At 42.0% G+C, this 24,022-nt stretch overlaps 1 protein-coding gene across 4 annotated transcripts in view; it reads right to left on the reverse strand.

Moving 5' to 3' along the window:
- Positions 1-21,605, reverse strand: part of GPC5 (glypican 5) — a 1,063,734-nt gene extending 1,042,129 nt beyond the window's left edge. For 3 of the 4 annotated variants that reach the window (XM_054701627.1, XM_054701628.1, XM_054701629.1), the window contains exon 1: positions 21,438-21,600. In XM_054701627.1, coding sequence (XP_054557602.1) covers positions 21,438-21,600 — 163 coding nt within the window. Of the gene's footprint in view, positions 1-21,437 lie in introns of all 4 variants that reach the window. The other variant, XM_037528635.2, reaches the window with a different exon arrangement.
- Positions 21,606-24,022: the final 2,417 nt, after the last annotated feature.

The following is a 24,022-nucleotide window of genomic DNA, read 5'->3' on the forward strand; positions in this document are numbered from 1 at the left end:
CCTTAGGAGCCACTTGTCTAACATGGCACAGTTACCCTGGCAGCCCTGGAAGGTTTCAACTGCAGAAGGTCACATTTAAAATAAAACTTAAGTCACATTTATATTGTGGTATCTACTGCAGCATTTTAGGCTGTTCCCTAAACAATGTATTTTTAATCTTGTACTGTTCCGTATCACTTTTTTATACTGTTGCTAGGGTGAAAAAACCTAACACAGAAATATGCCTGTGCTATTTCAACCTAAAATTGTTGCAAGTTCCTGCTCCTGAAAAAGGTGTTTCTCAAAAAAACAAAAAAAAAGTGGGGAGTCTATAGATCTTTGCAGCAGATCATTGATGGAGAGAAAGAAAATTGCTTCAGGAAAATGAAATTGATTAAGCTGGTTGAATCAGGATGTCTAGGCCTATGTCTATATCTTTATTTCTAAAGGAAAATACAAGTTTTAGTTCTGCACACTAAAATTTAAGAACCACTGACCTTTGCCTCATATCCAATTTTGCTTTAACTACCATTAAAGACTCCAGTCTCACTAATAACTTAGGATCCTTCAAACACAGAGTGCTGTGCCTTTATACCATCATTTCTATGCCTTTATACCATCTCTCCCCCAGGCTAGGATGCCCCATGCCTCTCTCTTCCTCTACTCTATTTAAAACTCTCTCATAGTTCCATATTCAGCTTATTCTTTTCTGAAGGTCCTGTTAGGATTAGCCAATCCAACTTTAATTTCTGTTTAGCCCTATCCAGGTCACTATTCATAATATGTACATTATTTCATCATACTTTTATTCTGTAATTTCTTTCTCTAAATTTTGAGCTTCTTGAAGACAAGGACCTCCAATATCCAGCTACTAATCAATATTTGTCAAAGGCAAACAAGAAAAATTAAAAAAGACCATTCTGTATTAATCTATAAATTGTCTTCCAGAGTAACTATTTTTTGGATTAAAATAGATGCTCACATTGATGGAGAAAGATAAACACTAACATGTGGAAGAAAGAGTAAAACAGTGAATTAAATAACAAAACAAAAACTCAGTCTATATGAACTTACAAAGGGAAGGGGGGAGGTGTGAGTGAATTGAGAAAAAGGGATCAATTGTATGGTGACGAATGAAAACTAAACTTTTTTGTAGCATATACAGATGTATATTTATAATGCTATATACCTGAAACTTATGTAATATTATAAATCAATGTTACTTCAATAAAAATATAGATTCTCATAAACTAGATGACTTAAATACACTAGAGAGATGAATAAATTTTTTTTCAAAAACAAACTCAAAATTGATGAAGTACAATGAAAAATGGGTTTAAAAAGCTTTATGTTGAAATAAGCATTGGTTCCTTCAGGGCTATATAATATTTAGCATTAAAATAAACAAACTGCTATGGAATACTTTGAATTTAGAAAGGAGAAAAATGAAGAACTGTTATTCTTTTCTAACAATGAAACAGTGTAAAAGATTAACATACCTACTTCACCCAGGCAACAGGCAAATTATGTAGTAAATTCTACACCTGAAACAGTGCTGACCCAAATACTGAAGTCCAGATAAAAGGTAAATAACATTTGAAAATAGTTACATTTCTTAGAGAAAAGTTTTACTATTTATTATATCCAGCTATATTAACTATTAATAAAATGATGGGTTAAAAATCCTAGCAAGTACCTGACATACAGCAAGTTGTCAATGCTATTTGCTTTTCTCTTCTCACATAGACAGGATAACTAAACGCCGCATTTCAACGATAAACACCTGCTTTTAAAATTATTATACTTAGATGTCAACCTTGAATCAACTGAGATACCCTATTTCTACCTGCAGGCACCATCTCTTTCCATACTCCAGTATTAAATGAATTTAGTCAAGGTTTCAATCAAGTCCCCAAAATCCATTCTGCATCAGTTTGTGCTAGACCTTAATTCCAGTAACCAAATTCCAACAACAGAGTCAAATGCATCTCCCCAAACTACACAGGGAGCCAGTCTCCACATTCCACACTCCAGCCTCTCCTAAACCCTTGTGATGTCATGACATGTTACCCAGCAGGCTAACGAAATTCCCAATCTGTGTCTTTAAAAAACACTGAATTCTGGCTCACCTCACCACTACAGTTCACCATCTACCTTGCCATCATTCCCTCCACTCTGGTCCAAACAGTCTCAGCAATGCTATGTTGAAATAGAATTTGCCACTGCCGGTCTCCCAGAGCCTGAAAATCCTCAGAAATCTACTCTACATAAAACCAATCCATTGTGGTGCATCCCCTACCCCCTGCTTCTATTATGGTACAAGAGCTCAGATTTCTCATTACTCCAGGAATTTAACACCAGATTTATGATTCAGAGTCATTATCAGAAAGCATTATGTTGAACCGAGGCTAGGGAATCTTCTGACTTGCAAAATAATTATGATGGTTTGGATTTCTTTCTGTCATTGGTCATTTTATTTCGAGTATTTGCTAGAGATGAATATTTTATTTACTGTCTCTCACCTGATGTGGGAATTTAAGCAGAAAAAAAAAGGAATCATATGCTTACAGTAAGCTTTCTAAGCCTGTATATATATATATATATATATATATATAAATTGTTACTATCTTACATGTATTTTCCTTCCCAAGTCTGTATGTTCTAGCTTTCAGTATTATAGTGAATGTTCTAACGACATCAACCTATGTGTCGTTTCAATGGCCTATCTTCATCTAAGTTCACAAATATATAATTCATTTTCAATAATAAAAAATAGCCCCCACCAAATTAATAAAATAAACAACCAAAGTAAGCCTGGTAGCAAGGATCCAAGACCCAAGCACTTTTGACCTAATGAGGCACCATCGGTTTACATCCCTGTTAGTGTTTTGGAGGTACAGGGTCTCCCCCTCAGGGATAGTCCCCACAGCACACCCATCACCACAGAACTAGAGCCCTCCCCTCCTAGCCCATTGTTTTCTCTCCCTGCCTCTTCCCCTCACCTTCCCACACCCACCTGGATGCCTCAGTTTCATGGCATCAAAGGTTGGTTTGAAAGTTTGTCTTTGACTTACTCTTTGCTTGGCTTCTCCGTATTCCACATATAAATGACACCATCCAATACTTCTCCTCCTTCTGGCTTATCTCACTTACACAATCCCCTCCAGCTCATCCATGTTGCCACAAATGGCATAATATTATATTTATTGATCACTAAGTAGTATTCCATTGTGTATATATTCCCATCTCCTTGATCCACCTATCTGTTTCGGGCACTTAGTTCTGAGCTTGGCTATTGTAAATAATGCTGCAATAAACATGGGGGTGAAAATTTCCTTTCAAAATGGCGTTTTTGCATTTTTGGGGGGAGATACAGAGAAAGGGAACTGCCATAAAGAACAAGAATTTAAACATTATCCTATAATGCTTCCAGTCTTTGATTCATTAATATTTCTTACATAATTTCTGATCTTCTCTCTCTGCTTTTCTCTCATTCTGAAATTTTTATCATCTTTTGACCCTACCTTCCATTCTTCTTCTCCTCTTGCTCATAATTTACATTCCTTTAACCTTTTCTTCATAATTCAGGATGAATTTCTCAAACCAGTCTTCCAATACAGCAATCGGGGTTCTATTATGTCCATCTGTCACAGATTTCACCACATTCTTTTAAAAAAAACAATGAATCTTCAAGATTCTTGTTCTCAGATTATTTTTCAAGCTGTGACATTTTGTCTTACAAATGTAACATGAAACCTGGAGTAGAGATTAGCAGTTATTTAATTATATCTCTCAGACTGAAAAACTGAGTCTTTTACAAGTTCAATTATTTTTCCTTTTTTACATCAACCCTTGTAGAAGTTAACTGTTTTATGGAGCATTTACAGTCATTACTGCACTTGTGAGAAATTTATGTTTTTGTTCTTAACATTCAGACCCAGAAAGAAATGCTAAGTGTTTTCTGTTACATTTCCTTACTAAGAGACTCGGAGTACAAGCTGGATACAGAAGGATCGTCATCAGGAAGATGCTCCGATTTTTTTTTTCCTGTCTTCTTATGGTATCCAAGGTCATGCTCCCTTCCCCAGCTGATACTCCTGCCTTAGTTGGGGACTTTAGCCCTGGTCCTGTCTCACTCAGCACACCAGGCTTGTTAGAATGCGCACACTTTGTGAATTCCAACAAGTGGAATGGTGTGATTTTAGGAAACAATCAATGCAATTAACACTTCCCTAGAGGTTTGACTGTCTCATCACCCACCCACCACCCAAGGGACCCTACAGTTCTAAGACAAAAGGTCTTATTGAAGGTGGCAAAATGATTTCTTATTCTGGGAGTAATTTTTCCTTCACAGACTATAGCAAGCTATAAGCTTGTTAGCTCCCTGCCCCATTCTAGTTTTCCAATCATGCAGAAATTTATCAAATATTTTGGTATTTTGATTATAGTCCCTGAAGCTTTCAACAAAGGAAATAATTTCCCAGTTTTATTCCTTTATTCACTTTTATCATAATTTGTAGGATGGAAGAGGGAATAAAGGAAGCTAAAATGTTAACATTCTGAATTCCACTTAGAAAGCTTTGTTATATTGGGCCTCCCTGGTGGTGCAGGAGGTTGAGTGTAGCACTGTAAAGCTGTCTGCAACCTCTGCAGTGCCGGTTCTATCCCCACCAGCCAGGGAGCAACCCACACGGCAAGCAGACCTCTCCTGTCTCGCCCACTGCTCTCCTCAGCAGTGTATTTCAGTCAGTCTGCCTGTTCTGTTCCCCACTCTGTCTCTGGTGAATCTTCTCACCCTCCCACGTATCTGACATGTACTCTGGTTCTTGTATAAATATATAAATCTTTAAAAACAAAAAAAGCTTTGTTATAGCTTCATAATATATTCTTTTGTAATTAGAACGAAACATCTCAAAAGGCATGTTACAACACAAAAAAAGGACCATCACATACCAAAATAATTGAAAGCAATTCTTTACAGCCTTATAGAAACTTCTAAGCCAGAATAAATAGAAAATAAATTAGTAGACACTTCAAATATGGACTAAGCAAGAAAGAAGGATGGTTCTAAAATCCTTGAAAGTGTTTACTACGGCACCTTCAGATGACTATGGAAGGTGGTATTAACTTGTAATAATTGATACATGTTTTTGATAGCATCATAATTATGCATGATCAAGTGAGACCAAGGGTTATGTTCTAACATCTACTCTTGAATTTTCTCCATTATAAGATACTTAAAGATGCACCATAAATTTATTCACGTACCAGTCTGAGCAGAAACTATTTTCTTAACTGTACACACTGATAAAATATTTCACAAAACTTCAGAAGAGAAACAGAAAAAGATCACAGAAAGAAAAAAAAAACAGTAGGAATAAATAGGGGATTATACTGGTAAGTAAGTAAAAGAGAAAATGCACACACAGCTTGGCAGACAGAAGCCCCAAGTCCCCAACACTGAGACTCTTTCTTGGGTTCTCAACTTTACAAAGAAAAGGTGCAGGAGAGTAGGGTTATTCCATGAGGATTACAGTCATGTTCTCACCAAAGATAAAAGGGACACCTATCTTGAGTACAGAAAATGTTCATATTATCATTTCTCTGACAAAATAAAATTATAATTTTATTTTGGAATAAAAGGAATAACAAGAAACCCTCGAGTATGAGAGTTGACTAAGCTAGGAAAAGCGCCCTCGGGAAAGGAAAGAATTGTTAAAAGCAACTTATAGACTCAATAACTCACACTATTGGGTAAACTTAACTAAAAATTCTAAGGATTGAAGAATTGTGAGACAGAGTTTAAAGCAAGAAGTCTGAGGTTGGGGCCTCCCCGGTGGCGCAGTGGTTGAGCGCTGGGTTGCGAAACTGCCCGCAGCCTCTGCAGTGCCGGTTCCATCCCCGGCCACCGGGTGAGGGTCCCACGTGCCACCCGCTGCTCCCCTCAGCAGTGTGCTTCATCAGTCTGCCTGCTCTGCTCTCCGGTCTGACTCTCGTGAATTCTCTCACCCTCCTGCGCTTCTGACTGTACCCAATGCTTATATAAATAAATAAATAAATAAATAAATAAATCTTTAAAAAAAAAAAAAGTCCGAGGTCACCACAGCAGATCTTGCCAGATCTTTCCTTGTCACATAAACCCAACCCCAAAGTTTATATATAAGGTTACAAAGCAGTCAATCAACAGGAGCCATTTGGCTCCTAAATATCTCTACTTTGAACTGTGAAAACTAAATAATTAACAGTGACATTTTCCTGTGGGTCATGCTCCATAAACTCATAAATTGCAGGTTTTCTTTCTTCTCTCTCTCTTTCTCTCTATCTCTCTCTCCTTTTTACCAGAAACAGCCTCAGCAGACTTGGTATATTCCCTTACAGCATCATTGCTAGTTTTAACCTGATCATTTCTTCTATACTAGTAACAGCTTCAATTCAATCTGGCACCTTACTATCAGGCACACCGTTGTGATCTCAACACAAGGCAAGAGTCTCTTCTGTGCTCTGTCCCTACCTGGCCAGAGAGCCCACAGTCCAAATACACCACAAGGGTCTGTATTAGTTGCTTAAACTTTCCTTACATAATCTAATCTAGAAGAATCCACAGAAAACTTCTTGCTCACTACTTGCTCTTTCTCCTTGATAACCTCTCTGAATCATGTAGTGACTTACTTATATTATCTTTGTAGTGACTAATGGGAAACTAAGAGCAAAATTTTCTAACCACCTCATAAATATTGATGCTTAGTCTGTTACAATGTGTATTTTATGGCCTAACCTTATACCTAATTCCATAGTATTTTTCCTACTCTTACTTTTCATATTATCCCCATCCTTGGATTCATATTGCTTTCCCCACTTGCATTTTCAGACTATATTAATCTCTATACATTGACTTAAGCTAATATTAGAAGAACTAGGATACAAAGACATATATAAAATAGAAATCTAGGGCCTCCCCAGTGCCGCAGCGGTTGAGCGCTGGAAGCTGCCCGCAGCCTCTGCAGCACCGGTTCGATCCCCGGCTGCTCCCCAGCCACTGGAGGAGGGTCCCACATGGTGCGCAGACCTCTCCTGCCGCCCGCTGCTCCCCTCAGCAGTGTACTTAGGTCCTTCTGCCTGCTCTGCTTCCCGCTCTGGCTCTGGTGAATTCTCTCACCCTCCCGCGCTTCTGACTGAACCCAGTGCTTGTATAAACAAATAATAAATAAATCTTTTTTTAAAAAAAAAGATTAAAAAAAATAGAAATCTATATAACTAATTGAGACAGTGAATGGCCCGACTCCTTCTGGCTCAAATTATTAGCTCCTCTAAAAGTTTTATCAAATTCACAAACAGGTAGTTAGAAGAAGATCTGCAGAGCAAGAACAGATTAACTGTGCAGTGAGAAGCATATGTCCTATGAATTGCCACACACATACTATAATTAAGGCCATTCAAACAGCCATGAATTCAAGGTCAATATGCTCTTCTGGTCTTTCAGGACTGATTACAAGTGGACATACAGTTTAAAAACTTATGATAAATACTGTAATGAGTTTCCATTGTAAGATAAGTACAAAGATATCCTACTCTTATTGACTCTCTCTAATCCTACACCTGGAAGAAGTTTTAAGTGGATACTCTACTAAGAAGGAAGGTCTTTTTAAAATGCAAATCTGATCATGGTACTTATGCTACAAGGTTCCCCTTTGCTTTCTATTGCTCTTGGGATGAAGTCCAAAATCCGTAACATACCAACAAGATCTCCCGCCCCATTCAGTCACCTCCACGCTTGTCCTGGCCCTGTCTTAATCTACACACACGATCGTGAAGTGTGTCCTATGCAAATCACACACCCACTGCCAAGAATGAGCTTTTTTCTTTCCTTTCTGCAGAATTAATTCCGCAGGAGGTAAATGTGTTCACCTCCTTGGCCCGACTCCAAGCTGTCAAATCCAAGAGCCAGTGATCACTCAGGACCTCTAGGAGGAATCGGCCACCCTAGCTCTCCAAAGCCTCCGCTTTCCTTCACTGCTAGAACACGACTGGATTCTCTTCTTCTAATCCCAATTACTCATGCTTCTCAGTTCTGCCCCTTTCTGTCCAACAAATGACCACCAAATCTTCCTCTAGTCTGTCTGCCCATTGCTATTTGGAGCTTATTTCCAGCTCTCCATCACACAGGACCACCTCCACACATCCCTGCAGCCTCAAGGCTGTACCTCCCCCCACCCCATACACTCAAAAAGCTACAAAAACACAGGAAATCACACTAGACTCCTCCTTCCCCTCAAAACTTCTAACAATTCTGCTTCCCCAATGGCTCCATAAGAGAGGCTTCTTTTCAAGAAGAGGCTTCTCTGGCTGGTATTGTATTTAAAAAAAGTGGAATGTTAAGTAAAACAAAACCTTTCCCCATGCAAATGAATGTTTTCTTCATCACAAACAAATATTCTCTCAAGAATAGTATCTCCCAGAGTGCTAATATGCTAATATACATTGTGACTCTTGCAAATACATGTTTAGGACACAGCATTTCTCCCAAGCTAATGAGACCTTTTTTGCTAAGAAGACTCATTAAACAGCTAAGAATAAAATAATAAGTAGAACAAGTTTGGGTTTTGCTGGTTGTTCTTTTTGAGGTCAACTTAACCAGAGTTCTTAGCACTAGCGAATTTAGGGCTAATAACTGGAAGTCTCTCTGCGGTGGGTGGGAGTGGAGGCCCGATAGTGCAAAGAGGCCCTTAGTCCCCGCTCCTCAAGGGACTACTCTGGAGATGCTGAGTCTTCCTTCCACCTGTGCTAAATAGCAAAGTAATTTCCTGTGCTTAATTTTGATTAATAAATCAAATGAATTCATCAAATATTGATTAAACACCTGTTCTGTACAAGACACTGTGATAGTTATTAAGGAGAGCAAGAAGGGTAAATGCAGGTTTGTCCCCCCACATTCAGTCTAGAGGGAAAGACAATTGTAAAAAAAAATGTAATTAACAAGACAAAGCTCAATGAACGAAGGGTGGGCTGAGTTCTCGGTGAACACTGAGAAAGAATGGGTTTCCTTTCCATGGACAGATGTGGGGTGGGGGGAGCAGAGAATATCTGGAGCAATATCTTTTTTTTTTTTTTTTTTTTTAATAGAGGCATGTTCCATTTATTTATTTGTCTGCTTGTTTGTTTGTTTTTTGTTTATACATGCACTGGGTAAAGTCAGAAGCGCGGGAGGGTGAGAGAATTCACCAGAGCCAGAGCGGGGAGCAGAGCAGGCAGAAGGACCGAAGTACACTGCTGAGGGGAGCAGCGGGCGGCAGGAGAGGTCTGCGCGCCATGTGGGACCCTCCTCCGGTGACCGGGGAGCAGCCGGGGATCGAACCGGCGCCGCAAAGGTTGCGGGCAGCTTCGCAACCCAGCGCTCAACCGCTGCGCCACTGGGGAGGCCCTGGAGCAATATCTTTAGATGATTTTTTAACAAGACACTTTATAGTCTCCTTACAAAAAAAAAAAATCCTGGTTTGTAAATGAGAAAGTGAGTTTATTATGGCTTCATTTGTCTAAGCTCACAAAGTTGTTAAGAAGCAAAAGAAATTTGAACTCTGCTCAGACAAACTTGGAGGAAGAAGAGAAGGAGAATCATGGCTCAGAGAGAGGGGATAACAAGCAAGAAGGAAGGGAAGGGAAAGCAAAGGAACAGAGGTGTGTCTGAAATAGACCAGGTCTCCGTGTGGTCTGGGCTGGGGAAAGCTGCTCCAAGTTGCCAAAAAAAAAAAAAAAAAAAAAAAAATCTGAGAGTTTTTCCCACTTGCAAGTTAGTAAACTAGCATGCTACTGCTTCTCAGCTGCTGACAGAGGATGAGAGACTCTCATGACAGGCAAGCAGGCAGTGCGGGCATCAAGTGGGTGACCACACTCCACAGGGGTTCTGGATGGATCCTGCACGTGTCAGGTGGCATTACAGGGGAGGCGCACTGATCTGCAGGGGAACTGCCACTTTTCTAGGAAGTCAATACAATCCTGCGCTTTCTCCTAGCAGAAACACTCCCCCAAGGCTGCTTGTTGCAAACACAACAATGAGAAATGGCCCAAGTAAGGGAAGTCAGGCCTTGCATTCTTGGCATACCCAGCAAAGTATGCAGAATGCTTGACCCAAGGCCTTTACTTCTCCCAGCTGGGAGATAATTAATATAAGAGGGCCCCTGGAACCCAAGACTGGGAAAGATTTGTAAATCTAGTCCCAATTTTCATTTTCTTTTCATCTGCATCTCTGCCTTCCTTTGTCTTTGATATCCCTTGAAATGTCTCAACATATTTCCTCCGCATTCCTTTTATAGCTCAAGATCATTTCACTTAGGCATCCATCTATCAAATCTGAAAGTGTAAACTAGTTTAGAAGGACACTGCGCCCAGGTTTATTGCTTAGAAACATCACCTGTGAAGCAGCATGGAAAATGACTCCAATGAAGACAGAACTGGAAAAAGAGCAATAGATTATCACAGTAGTCTGGGACAGGTATGGCCACAGTGAGGTACTCTAATTCAGAAATGACTTGAGAGTTGCTCCTGGGTTCTGGGGTTAATTTCGAGAGCCTCAGTAGTCCCAGGGATAATGTGAGCAACAATTTTTTCTTACAGTAGCTCAACAGTAAGCACTGACCATTCCAAATGGGAGAAAGAGAACGTGAGGCTGAACGGGCCAGATGAAGACAGATCCAATAGGCTACATGAAAATCGATACTATTAGGATAAAGACCCCTGAAGACTTGAAGACACAAAACTCAGGATTATAAAGGCTTCATCACCACTGTTCCTTTCAGCATGAAACAATTTATAAATTTCACTTATCACAGTATAATTAAAAATCTGGATTCATTCAAAGAATTCAAAAGTCATAGAAATTTGTGAGTATATTTTTATTTGTTAGGTGCTTTTTCTATCCTAATGCTCCTCTCCAAAATGACCTACTACCAGTGGGAGTTTCTGCACTTTGTTTAGGAATGTGTACATGCATAAATGATAAGCAAGTAGGTTCTTTTAAATAGGGCCACATTTTGCTTTCTTATTTCAACAATGTAGCTTTTTCTTCTTTGGTTAGAGTCTAGCTTTACCTCACTTGGCTTAATGCCCATAAAATTAACCATAATTTAATACACCTGTATGTACCTCCATACATATACATGGAGAGAGAGAGAGAGAGACAGAGAGAGAGAGAACATATTTTTTTTTAATTTAAAGATTTATTTTTATTTATTTATACAAGCACTGGGTACAGTCAGAAGCGCAGGAGGGTGAGGGAATTCACCAGAGCCAGAGCAGAGAGCAGAGCAGGCAGAAGGACCGAGGTACACTGCTGAGGGGAGCAGCAGGCGGCAGGAGAGGTCTGCACGCCATGTGGGACTCTCCTCCGGTGGCAGGGGAGCAGCCAGGGATCGAACCGGTGCTGCAGAGGCTGCGGGCAGCTTCGCAACCCAGCGCTCAACAGCTGTGCCACCGGGGAGGCCTGAGAGAGAACATATTTTATGTGTGTGGGTGTGGGTGTTAAAATGTATCCAATTACTTTGTTGGAGCACACTCCTATAAATTGGAATTGCTAGGCGAAATTTAAATTTTGAGTGATAACCACAGAATTCTCCATGAACGTAAAGATAATCTTCATCAGTCTTCTGTAGTAATTGCACATGAGAGTACTCTATTTCCTATAATCACGGGAGCATCAGATATCAGTACTTTTAATCTTCGACAATGAGATATCCCTAAGAAATTGTTTTTCCTCTGTTAATGGTGAACTCAATCATCTTCACAAACCCTTATTAGACATTTATATCATTTGGATTTCCTCTTTATGTTCTTTTCTCATTTCCCTTGGAATATTAGTGTCTTTTGTTACCAATTTATAAGAACTCGCTATGATTAAGGGCGCTAACCTTTTGATTGTCATGAGTTCCCCCCATTTATATCACTGTGATGCTTATTTTATCTTTTTGATTATACAGAAGTTATATATAAAATCACATTTGCTTGTTTTTAAGAAAGAAAATGGGAAATCACTGAAGAATTCAGCACAAGAAATAAAGGTAAATTTTGAGTTTTATTAGGAATTGGTTGGGAAATGGAGGCTGACTAAATAATCTAACCAACATAAGACACTGGATTAAAATTTTTTGGTGGCAATGGTGGTGGGTACAGAAATGATAGGAACATTTTTTTTTTAAGCAATATAGAGAACGTGGTATTGGGTGAATTGGTAAAATGGGTGGGGATTAAATTACTGCATTATCAACAGAAGAATGGATTAAGAAGATGTGGTATATATACATGATGGAATACTTCTCAGGCATTAAAAAATGATAAACGCAGGCCTCCCCTGGTGGCGCAGTGGTTGAGCGCTGGGCTGCGAAGCTGCCCTCAGCCTCTGCAGTGCTGGTTCAATCCCCGGCCACCAGCGAGGGTCCCACATGGCGCGACAGACCTCTCCTGCCGTGCCCGCTGCTCCCCTCAGCAGTGTACTTCGTCAGTCTGCCTGTTCTGTTCCCCGCTCTGGCTCTGGTGAATCCTCTCACCCTCCCGTGCTTCTGACTGTACCCAGTGCTTGAATAAATAAATAAATCTTTAAAAAAAAAAAAAAAAAAAACCATGAACGCCTGCCATCTGCAACCACACACGATGAAACTGGAGGGGATTATGGTAAGTGAAATAAGTCAGAAGGAGAAAGACAAACACTGGATGACTTGACTCACATGTGGACTATCGAGAAATAAAACGAAGGAACTGACAAAAGTAACCAAAGTAAATCAAAGAAATATGACTGCAGAACTGAAGCTACTAAACAGAGAGGGACAATGGCGATGAGGACAAGGTGGGGAGGGGGCCAGTGGTATATGGTCAAAGACGTTGGGGGCTTTGATGGCGGGTGTGACGTGGAGACTTACATCTGAGGACGTCTGAACATAGTTGCTTTAATAATACACAATGTTGTTGCCGCAATTAAAAAAAAAACTTAAAAAAAATTTTAAAAATTTGTAGTGCACACACACACAAAAACCCTTTTAAAAATAAACTCATGTGTCGCTCTGGGGTATCTTCAATTTAGCCATACTTCTAACTGAAACCTAGGGAAGCCACTGGCAACGCATGTCACTAAGAGGGTGCGGGGGGAGGGAGGGAGAGGAACAATTAACCAAAAGCATCATCACGAGGCAACTAAATGTGTGTAAGAAAATCATCACTGACTGGAACTTCTTTAAATGTAAATTTACTGGACAACAGATTTATGTTTCTGTACAGTTTAATTACAAATCAAATTAACTCTGGGTTTAAATATTTAAAGTATATAAAGTTCTATCAGACAGAATCCCGGAAGGAAATAGATTGGTCCTCTCAAATAGGATTACTGAATTTTTGTAAAGGGCACAGTATAGGTGAACTATTGGGGAGAGTGAAGTACCTCCTAGCTCAAAATTGTTGGGCAGGAACTGGGTGTTGACTGAGAAATAACCCAGCTATTATATAATTGGGAAAGGCATTTACTAGAAGAAAGGAATCTTGATTCAGGTGCCTGACCACAAGGCAGTCCCGACGCGTGCTCTGCCTGAGTCAGGGCAGAAGGGAGTTTTAAAGGACCGGGCAGGACAATGGTCTGAGGTCAGGTCATTTGAGGTGATGCTTTCGGACTATTCCCAAGTCCATTGTCCGGTCTCTGCTGGATGGACAAAAGTCTCAGCCAAAACCCTGCAACGCTGAGCAATACGGTTCCCATCAGCAGGTGACCCCTTGTTTTCTCATAATCACCGAAAGTCTTAGGCTGTTTAATTTTGACCCAGAAGGTTCAACAGGGTAAATTAAAGACAAGACGGAATTCATTTTGATTCAAGACAGGTTCCACAAGAGGAAGAAGCAGTTATCAGGGTCCAGAGAGACACTTCGAGGTCACCTGACAGCTGCCACTTTTGCTGGTAAAGTGACGGAGCAGCCACACTCCACTTACCCAGGTTCCTCTCCAACCACTGCTTACCACTAACCGCGTGGGGCAAGAATGCCCCCTGTGACAGTCCAGGGACAGAGCAGGCAGAGTCTGAGGAGAAACTGACACATGCCATTCCATTCACCTTTTCCTCTTTCATGTGAAAGAAAAGTAGAGGGGACCCACAAAGACCCATCAGCATTATCATGTTCAGGAAGGTGACAGAACACAGTAGCAGATTAACTCCTACACATCTGAGAAAGCCCATCATTGGGGTCAAATTCGCCCCTTTCACATTCACTCAGCAAATCTCCAAGTCTCCCTCTTGATCTTAACTGGTTTCAGTAACATTATTTTGCAAAAGACTTCATTATTCGTAAACAACATGTGAATAAACAAATTTGATTTTATTATAGAATTAAATTGCAAATAATACATTATTTCATTCACTGAGAATGAAAACATGGACTACGTTTCCAAGAGCACAGGATCAATACTTTAAGGGGGAACAATGGGGAGAAAAATATTTGGAAGCTTAGTATTTTATGAATATGAAGGCAAAAGATGGCTGTGATTTCTTCCCCTGCTCCTGGTCCAGCATAAAGGATTTTTTTAATGTATCTAAGAGGAGCATTTGTAACAGAAGGAAGGATAGTTTCTGCCAAGAGTATCACTGCCTTGGCACCAACCCATGTGGTTCTCAAAACCACCTGAAAGGAAAGAGCTGGGTCCCTACTCCTATGAAGAGAGAAAAACATTTCCTGAGAGGTTGAGTTGTTTGTTACAGGTCACAGAGCTAAGAAGTGATGGAGTGAAGACTAAGCTATTTTACAACCTAAATTCACTGTTGTTCACCACAACGTGTGTCCACAAACTGGGACATATTGTAAGTTAAAACGTCTCCTCTTCCCATTCACTTATTCCATGACCTGTCAGTGCTTTGTCATGCTTCCAAATTTTCCTTTTTTAATAATCTGTAAGAGATCTGTAAAGATGAATTATTAAATATTTATTTTACAATTGGAAGCTGATTTGTGTCCCTAAACTTGTAAGAGGAAAAGGCCATCTTTTTATAGTACCCTGAAGATCAGCTCATGGATTCCTCAGCCTTTTTTTTTTAATTTTATTTTTTTAATATATTTTTACATCATTTTTCATTTTTACACAATGTATGCATTTTCACCTTGGTTATAGTCCCCATACAATTCCTACCCCCTCCCCTTGTTTTGATCCTACTTCCTCCTACCCCCCCCCATAGTGTCTCTCTGGTTTATAGTTTTTTGTTGATTTTGATTTTTACTTTATTATAATTAGTCTTTTTCCTGATCCCTTATTTAGGTTTTCTAAATTCCTGCTATGAGTGAGACCATCCAGTATTTTTCCTCGGCTTTTTGATTCTTTCAATGTTATCCCGACTTCCTCTACCTTTTAAATTGATCAAAAAAACCTTTTTCAAAAATGACTTATTTTTCCCCCAGAGTAAAACGTATTCCTGCCCGGTGAGAACAGACTGTTAATCTCTTTATTTTATTGACCTACTTCAGTTTCAGCTCATTAAACACAGACATTTTCAATGATCAAAAGAAAATGAACCAAATGTAGCTGGGTAGAACCTTACTAAATAAGAGAGTGGTTCAAAAAGCAAATAAATCTGAACAGATAATTTAATATTGACATCCTCCATTGACAGAATACCTATGTAATGATCAAGGACATCCAAAAATAATTTATACAGTCATTTGATGAATGAAGGCATACTCTTGGTGTAGTCTATCTAACTCACCCAACCTTCTCAGTTCTAACCCTCTCCCAAAACCAGTTTTGAAGTAATTATGAACTAAAATCCCTTCAAACTATAAGACAAAGAAAAGCAAAAGATGATGAACTTTAAGGATAACTGCAAATATTACTTAATTATACTGCCCTACAGAATTATTAAAGCCAAATATCATTATCATAGAACAAGGGAAGAAAACCAGCAATTCAAACTCATTAATAAGGGTAACAAGTAATTTTAAATTATGAAACAAGAAATGTTTACTAGCTTCTAAATTTGACAATAGTTATCAAAATGACTGTATTTGAATCATGTGAGTTAATTAATACCTGATCCATATCAAAGGATGCATATCACATTAGCACTGACTTTAATAATCCTACTTAGGTAAAATTTCCTAATATCCTTGTAAGATATCCCAAATAAACAACCAATCACACTTCATACAGAACAATTTTTTTTTTCCTAAGATATTATTGACAAGAGTCTACAGCCTAGGTAAATGTCTTAACTACTGGGGTTGTTGGAAATACCTTAGAGACAGAGAGCACATATAACATTTACCCTGTTTTGTAGTTAGCAGAATTTTTTTGGTCACTTATTCTGAAAGACTGTGGCCTCCCTCTCTACTTGATCTGCATGGAGTCTAAACTCTAGTCAGTATCAGTTAAAAATCTCCAGGCTCAGGAATAATTCCACAGATAAATCATAAACATATTAATTATTCCACAGACTTAAGAAGGGTGGGAGATGGCAAAACTGAATCATTTTCTAATTTCAGCCTTCAGTGAAGAAGTTAAAAAATAGAATTCAGTCTTTAACCCATTGATATAATATACAACAAAAGCTACAGATAACAGCATACTAAATGTTCACTACTCGTGGAGCGACTTTTAGATTTCAAATGAAGAATCAGTGAGGTTCGAAAGTTGCAATAAGATGCTCCTTGAAACCTTACTAAATTACTCAACAAATATTTCAACTCTTACTGTGTTCCAGGCACCACAAAGTCTACAATGAATAATGTACACAACAAGAGTGCCCACAAAATTTGTAGGACCTGATGCAAAAATGAAAATGTGGGACCCTTTGCTCAAACATCAAGATGGTAACCACAGACTATTAGACCAAGCCCTGGTCTTCTGAGTGCAGGGTCCTATGTGACTACACAGGTCATATGCCCATAAAACAGCCCATCAGACATGTTCTCTGGTCTCATCATGCACACAATCTAGTGGCGAAAGATCAACAGTACAAAGAAGAAAAAGAAATATGGTACCATCCTAAGTGTCAAAAAAGAAACAAAAGGGTCACTGTAATAATAACTGAGGGTCTTGGAGGACATAGTTCAGGGAACCTTGAGAAGGGAATCTAAAGTTGACATTTAAGCCAAAGTATGCAAACATATAAACGAGTCGACTACATAATGAGGTGTGGGGTGTGTATGTGTGTGTTAAGTAGCCACAGGCTGACAGTTTATGCTTATGGTTCTCAACCAGGATGACTAGGCAAACATCTATAGATGTTTTTGGTTGTCCTATCTGGGAGGAAGACAATGTTACTGGCATCCAGTGGGTGAAGACCAGAGAGGCTTCTAAACACCCTACAAAAGAATTATCCAGTCCCAAATGTCAGTGGTGCTAACAATGAAAACCCTTATGTAGAGTTAACTGTAGATCATGTGCAAAATGGAGGAAAAGTTTGGCAGTTTTGCCTTTTATGATCTTGTCCACACGACTTGATGGTAGTGAATATTGGATAGTTATGTTTTCAACAAGAGAATTAAATTTAAGATACAGTAGTCAGTGGAATACTATATAGTTGGTAAAAGACAAGCAGCTAAAGGGATTAGTTTATGAGAAACAAAAAAGAGTCCCAATTTTAGTGTATAGTCATTGAGTGACTCCAATCGAATTGTGTGAATCCCTAACCACCCTGGAGGCCACTCCTCTTCCTGAGCACACACAGGTGGGTAGGGGCCATGGGTGCTGCAGGCATCATTATGTCAGCCTCATTTCTTTCTCATTTATTATCAGCTAATAAATACCACTTCAGATAATAAACAGATTGCCCAAGTTCTGAAGCAATCATTTGGGTCTTAAAAAAAATTATAAAAACATCTACTATACGGTGATCAAAAGTAAAAAATTCACCCTTAAAGCCAAGTTGAGTCAAAATCAAGACACTCAATAAAAAATTGCAAGGATAAGGATCCATATTTTTGAGCATTTACTAAGTGCCTGGAATTGTGTTATGTGACATACAGACATTATTTCATCTATTCAGCAACCATTTCAGAACTCATAATTCTCATATTACAGGTGAGGAAACAGAGGTTCAAAGACAGCTGGCTGACCTAAGACACAAAACTACAGGAGGCAGAAGCAATTTCTGAACCCCAAAGTCTATAAACTGAAAACCCCAGGTTCTAAGTAAGATGACTTCTCTTGGTTGTGAGATGGAACGACACTGTCCTTGAAGGCATTATAAAATTCGATTTAGTGAAAGCAGTTAAAAAAAAAAAAACTATAGAGCACTACTTAAGTGCACTATAGTATTAGAATTGCATTTTGCCACTTCAAGTTTATTTTTATTATCCCATACATAGCCAAAAGCTACCAAGAAAAAGTTATCTTTCAACAACTACTCTGTATCAATAAACATCCACATTTTTAAAATTAGTTGGTATATAAATTATCTGAATGTGGTCTTGGATTTTAACAAGCTTCTCTTTTCTGAATTATCTTCTTGGGAAAAAAGGGAAATAATGCATTGTGAACAATGTACGTGTGAAGAGAATTTCAATGGGAAAGCATTATCCCTCCTCCCCAATAAATAAAATAAAAGACCTTTAAGAGACACTTTCACTAACGGTTCTTTTTTAAATAAATAAACAAGAGCACAGGGCACCTTGACTACTACTTAGGAAATAAAATCAGAACACAGAGAAATCTGTAATTCTAATCACATTTACACCTTCTCTCCTTTTTTACATTTCTCATCCAAACATCCTTAGGAGCTCAATAGGCTTAAAAGAATTGGAGCAGGGTAGAGAACAAAGGTGAGGGAAATCTGAGAAACAGCTTAAATGACTGTTCTCACCATTTCAATAATTTTAAACTGAGTAACATAGTTTTCAAAAGATGTAAAAGTCACAAATGTAGGAAGAAACTGTAAAAAGCTTTTTCCTTCTCATATTATTAAAATGGCATTTTAGCAAGACATCTCAGGCATTAACCACTTGTGGACAAGAAATGCAAGAAAACACTGAGAATATACTGTTGAATAAAACAAATATTAAATTTAAACGTATTAGCTTTAGTCACTAAAAGCATATCCGTCAAATATATTTATATTATTCTAAAGAACAATAATATATGTATTCTTATAATTTATATACAGATGTTATACAAATATCATAACATATATGAACATGTTCTCTCCTGAGATTGAGGGTAATTTTAGAAAGTATGCTATCCAATCTCTACTCAGTCAAGCTGATGTTATAGATCATATATAAATTAAAAATTTAAAAGGCATTTACAAAGCATGTGTGGTTTCCTCAATTGGAGGATGAGTATCTTTAGTGGGAAGAAGACCTCAATGTTAAAAGAAACAGTTTAATATTTCATTTAATTATATAAATAAAATAAACAAAACAGTTCAAATAAACCTATGACCAACACAACAGAGACAAGAAAAGTAAGACACTGAATTCATATGGGAATGCCGTCTGTTAGGAGATGCTAATTCAAAATAATATTTTCATATGACTTTTTCTTCCTGCAAGTATCAAAGGCATTTAGCACTTCTGTTCTCCAGCACCACGGATGTGTCCAGGGTAGGTGCTGCTGAGATTCCCTCTTCATCTTAAACCACAGCTAGAGAAAAGTACTAGCAAAGAGCAAACAATCCAGAATGTCTTCCAAAAGAGGGAGCTTGCCATTCTGCCTCCTTTTTTTGGATCACGTGTATCAAACAGAAAACACACATAAACACAACCATTTCCTTCTCTGGAAGGAGAGCTTCAGCTTCCTCCTACATCCTGGTGAAATGCTACTTCAGCTAAGGATAATCTGGAAAGTTCTTCAAATGAGAAGACACACAGGAGATTCTACAAACATAATATTTTCTAGTTAACATTTTGCGTCCAGCAGGTAATAGAAATATTGAGAAAATGGGGTGGGAGGGTAGTTCCAGGCATAAGGTGGGGGGGGGGCATCAACATTCACTTATCAGTCAAAATGATGCTACTAGGGGGACAATCTAACCCCACCAGCAAGGACTCCACAGCTGAGTATCCTCACTGTACCCGCTTCCCCAATACACAACCTCAAGCCAGGACTTCAGCGGTAGTAGCTGCTGCTAAGTGAGCTATTTTGTTCTAGCTGCTGTTTTAATGAAAACAACGCACCGAAATAAGAAAACAGACTTATCAGGGGATGCCTGATTGAGGACAGAACTGCCCTCAGCTGAGAGATCAAATGGGTTGTTTCAGGTAGTGTAGAAAAACACCTAGGATGGCAGAGGTGTTCAAATAACATGTACAAGTTTGTTTAAAAGACCGATCTTGTCGATTCAAAAGGATGCATCGCTCCCAAAGGGCCAGATTTTCCTGAGGGGTGCTTCGGGGGTGACTCCAGAACTGAGTTCACAACCAGCAAAGCAATCAAGCAAAATAGCTGCAGCTGCCTGATGCTAAGAGCCGTCTCCTCGCCCTAAAACCTCGGCGGAGAAAGGATTTTAGACTCAGGCACCCTCCACGAGTTCTTTGTTCAACCAATAGCCTCAAAGCATCTGTCCGCGCGCGTCCTCATCCTCCAGGTGCACAGCTCCACCTGGACCTTGGCGCCAGGCACCTGCTACTGCGCTTGACACCTAAGACCTATTCGCGCAGATGGCGGGTACCGGGACAGCCCTGCCAGCCGAAGGAAATGGGCGCGGTGGAGCGGGCAGCAGGGGTAAAGGTGTGGGCAAAAGTGGGGGGGGATAAAGGTGGGGGCAAAAGGCTGGGGGGGGGCGGGCTCACAGCAAGCCGGTCTATTCCTTCCCGGGATGTCTCATCACGTCAAGTGGTTCCCCAGTCCAACGTGCTGTTTGGCTGCCAGTTGCCATCACACCTGCAGGCGCTGGAGCTACCCAGGGGTTCCCGCACCGACAAGGGGTCGCTGGGGTTCCCTCCAGAAGGTCTGAATGTCGGGGCGCAGACCGGCAGCGAAGGGTCCTGCCCGCGTGGACGCACAGAAACCGAGCGCGACAGGCCGAGACGACGGGCTGCCGGGTCAGACCCGCTTCTCCAGCAAAGGGGTGCCGGGCAGGTTTGCGTCTTTCGCACCTAACTTGGAGCGCCACCCCAACTCCGGCCACAGACGCGAACGCAGCCAAGCGAGGCACCCCGCGGGGCACCGGGGACATTCCCACCGGGCACTAAACGGCGGCCAGAGCGCGCTCTCCCCCGGCCCGTCCCGGGGCTCCCGCAGACGCGCTCGCGGGGAGCCGGCCCCGCGCGGGAGCAGCGCCCGGGCTCGGCTCGCTCAGGCGCCGGCAGGACGGCCCGCAGATGCGCGGCCCCGGGATGTGCCCGCCCGCCGGCCCCCCAGAGGTCTCCCCGGGCTCCCCGCAGCGCCCCAGGGCCGGGAGGGTCATCGCCCCAGGAGGGGCCACCCCGGAGCCCGGGGGCGCGGCGCCCGCGCCAGGACGCCCCGGCCCGCGCCCCGGCTCCGACCCCTGCCGCCAGCCTCGCCTCACCTGGCCGCGGCGAATCCGGCAGCCCCTTGACAGCTCCCGCCAGGCGCCCCTGGAAAAGTTTCCCAACTTCCTCGCAGCTCCGCGCGCCCTCGCTGCGGAGAGACCCGGCCACCGCCAGGAGCAGCAGGCAGCGGCAGCCCGCGCGCCAGCTCCGCGCGCCCATCCTCGCGGGCCGGCCCCGGCCGCGGACGCCCCTGCCCGCGCGCCCCGCTGCGGGCGCTGGAGAAGCCTGGCGCGCGGGGCCCCGGGGCGAGCCGGCGGCGGGCGCTGCGCGGATCTGGGGCGCCCGCGGCGCCGGGGAGCACCAGCCGTGCACCGGGGAGCCCCGCGGCGGAGCGACGAGTTGCCGCGCTGCGCGCCCCGGACCTCCCGCTGCAGCCCGGGCGAGCGACCCGCCGAGGGAAACGCCGGCGCCGCACGGGGCCACGAGCACCCGCTCCGGCCACGGCCGCCGTCGCCGCGGGCTCGGCTCGCAGCCGCCAACCTGAGACGCGCCCGCCGCGGGCCACGCTCCGCGGACAGGCCCCGCCCAGAGACAGGCCCCGCCCCTCCGCGCCCCGCCCCCGGAGACAGGCCACGCCCCACGCCACGCCCCGAGGGCAGGCCACGCCCCCGGGGCTATGGTGGAGCGGGGATTCCCCCCCCTCCCGCGCCAGACTCCGTGGCGGCTCTGCCTGCAGCAAAGACACAAATAAGGGGGAGCCCAGGCCACCCCGCGCACCGCAGTCATCTAGCAAAAACAGGGCAGGCATGAGAGCCTCGGGAAGACGAGATGACACAGAGCAGCTGGAACTGAAATATTTCTCGTGTAAATCGAGGTCCTCGGGACACAGACACTGGACTCAAATGATGGAAGAGGGGTCTGGGCACCACACGAAAGGCAAAAATCTCTCCGCAATTAAAAATCCCGATTGATGGCACTTGCCAGGTTTTGAAAGCTAGTACCTGAGACGCTCCTTATTTTCTGATTGTTTTATGTCATTTCTTTGGAACACTTTTCTGTAACGTTGACAATTGTTTGAAAGAAAAGAGAAGAATGACGCAAAAGAATTACCCCTCATCACAGGGAAGTCCTCTCTGCGACTACAGGGACCCCTCTGAGCTTTCTCCTGCACTGTCTTTAAAACATTTCTCAAAGAACTACATGGTCACAGGGTATTTTCTCACAAGGACCGTAGAAAAATGAAGGCTTTAAGCGATTCTTAAGTGACAAAGAAATTTTCTCAATTTCTAGTTTACAAAAGGAAAGCACTCGAAACCACAAAGCTAAGGTCCAGGACATTTGCTAAGCGTGATCTGCTCCACACTAAGCCTGTGAGTGGCAGGTGTGTCTTCATCTACAGCCACCTGGAGGCCACATCCCCCGCCTGCAGGAGACCAAAACTACTTAAAAGCTTCAGGTGGGGCACAAGGGTTGGGGATACTGTAAATCCCTTAACCACTTAAAGGGAATTTAATCTCAAACTTGTACTCTTGCCAAGAAGTAGAGATGAATAATTTTAAGTCTTAGTGAAGTGTCATGGGATTTCCAGTGACCATGTGATATTAAAGGCAGCACTTTCAGCAGATCACCTGCTTTAAAACCATTTCAGGACAATGGCTGAGCTTCTCCTTCTGTAAAATAGTGCTTATTTGCCTTTTGACATCAATTTCATGAATACTAGGCTTTTTTAAAAAAAAGCTCTCAATAAATGAAAATTGGGGGAAAAGGTGAATTGAAAAGGAGAATTGAAAAAGTGCCTTTATTATTTTTTTATGTAGTTTTTTTTTTTTGGTCTAATGTACTTTATTTTTTTTTTAAAGTGCCTTTAAATTCTGGGACTTCAAGAAAAAACTAGATAAAAAGATGACAGAATGTTTAATTTAATCTGAAGAACAAAATTTCCCCATGAATGTCTTCTTCTCTAGACACCAAGCTTGTAAATACTTGGAAGTTAGCTATGTGTAGGGGCAGGAACAGTGCAGGTTTTCTGATCCCATGCAGACGGGGTAAAGGAGGAGTCAGAGTCCTGAGTGGTTTTTGCAGTGGTTTTTATTGGGGTTCACCAGGCATATGGCAGGCAAGGGGGCTGGCAGTCCTCCCAGCCCCCTGCAAATCTTCACTCTATCTGGGCTCTCTGGCGTTCTCTGCTTCTGCTTCGGGCTTCTTCTCTTTTGGCTTCTGCTGCTGCTGCTGGCGTCCCAGTGACGCCGCCCCTAAAAGCACAGTCTCAGCCCAGGTGAATCCCATCTACTTATGCCCACTCCCTACTCCAGGTGCCCGCCATCAAGCATGCATTCAGGCCCGCAAGGATCCATCATCTATCCTGATGGCGGAGGGCAGAAAAGCCTGATATTTTTCCTTACCCTACACTATGTCTACAAGAAGGACAAGAAAAATGAGTATGAAGGGGGCCTCCCCAGTGGTGCAGCGGCTGAGCACTGGGTTGCGAAGCTGCCTGCAGCCTCTGCAGCGCCGGCTCGATCCCCAGCCACCGGGCGAGGGCCCCACATGGCGCACAGACCCCCCCTGCCACCCGCTGCCCCCCCCAACAGTGCATTTCGTCAGTCTGTTCTGCTCTGCGGTCTGTCTCTGGTGAATTCTC

This window comes from Talpa occidentalis, unplaced genomic scaffold (assembly GCF_014898055.3).
Source record: "Talpa occidentalis isolate TD23 unplaced genomic scaffold, MPIMG_talOcc4v2.1 talOcc4.5, whole genome shotgun sequence".
In the NCBI taxonomy this organism is placed as follows: domain Eukaryota; kingdom Metazoa; phylum Chordata; class Mammalia; order Eulipotyphla; family Talpidae; genus Talpa; species Talpa occidentalis.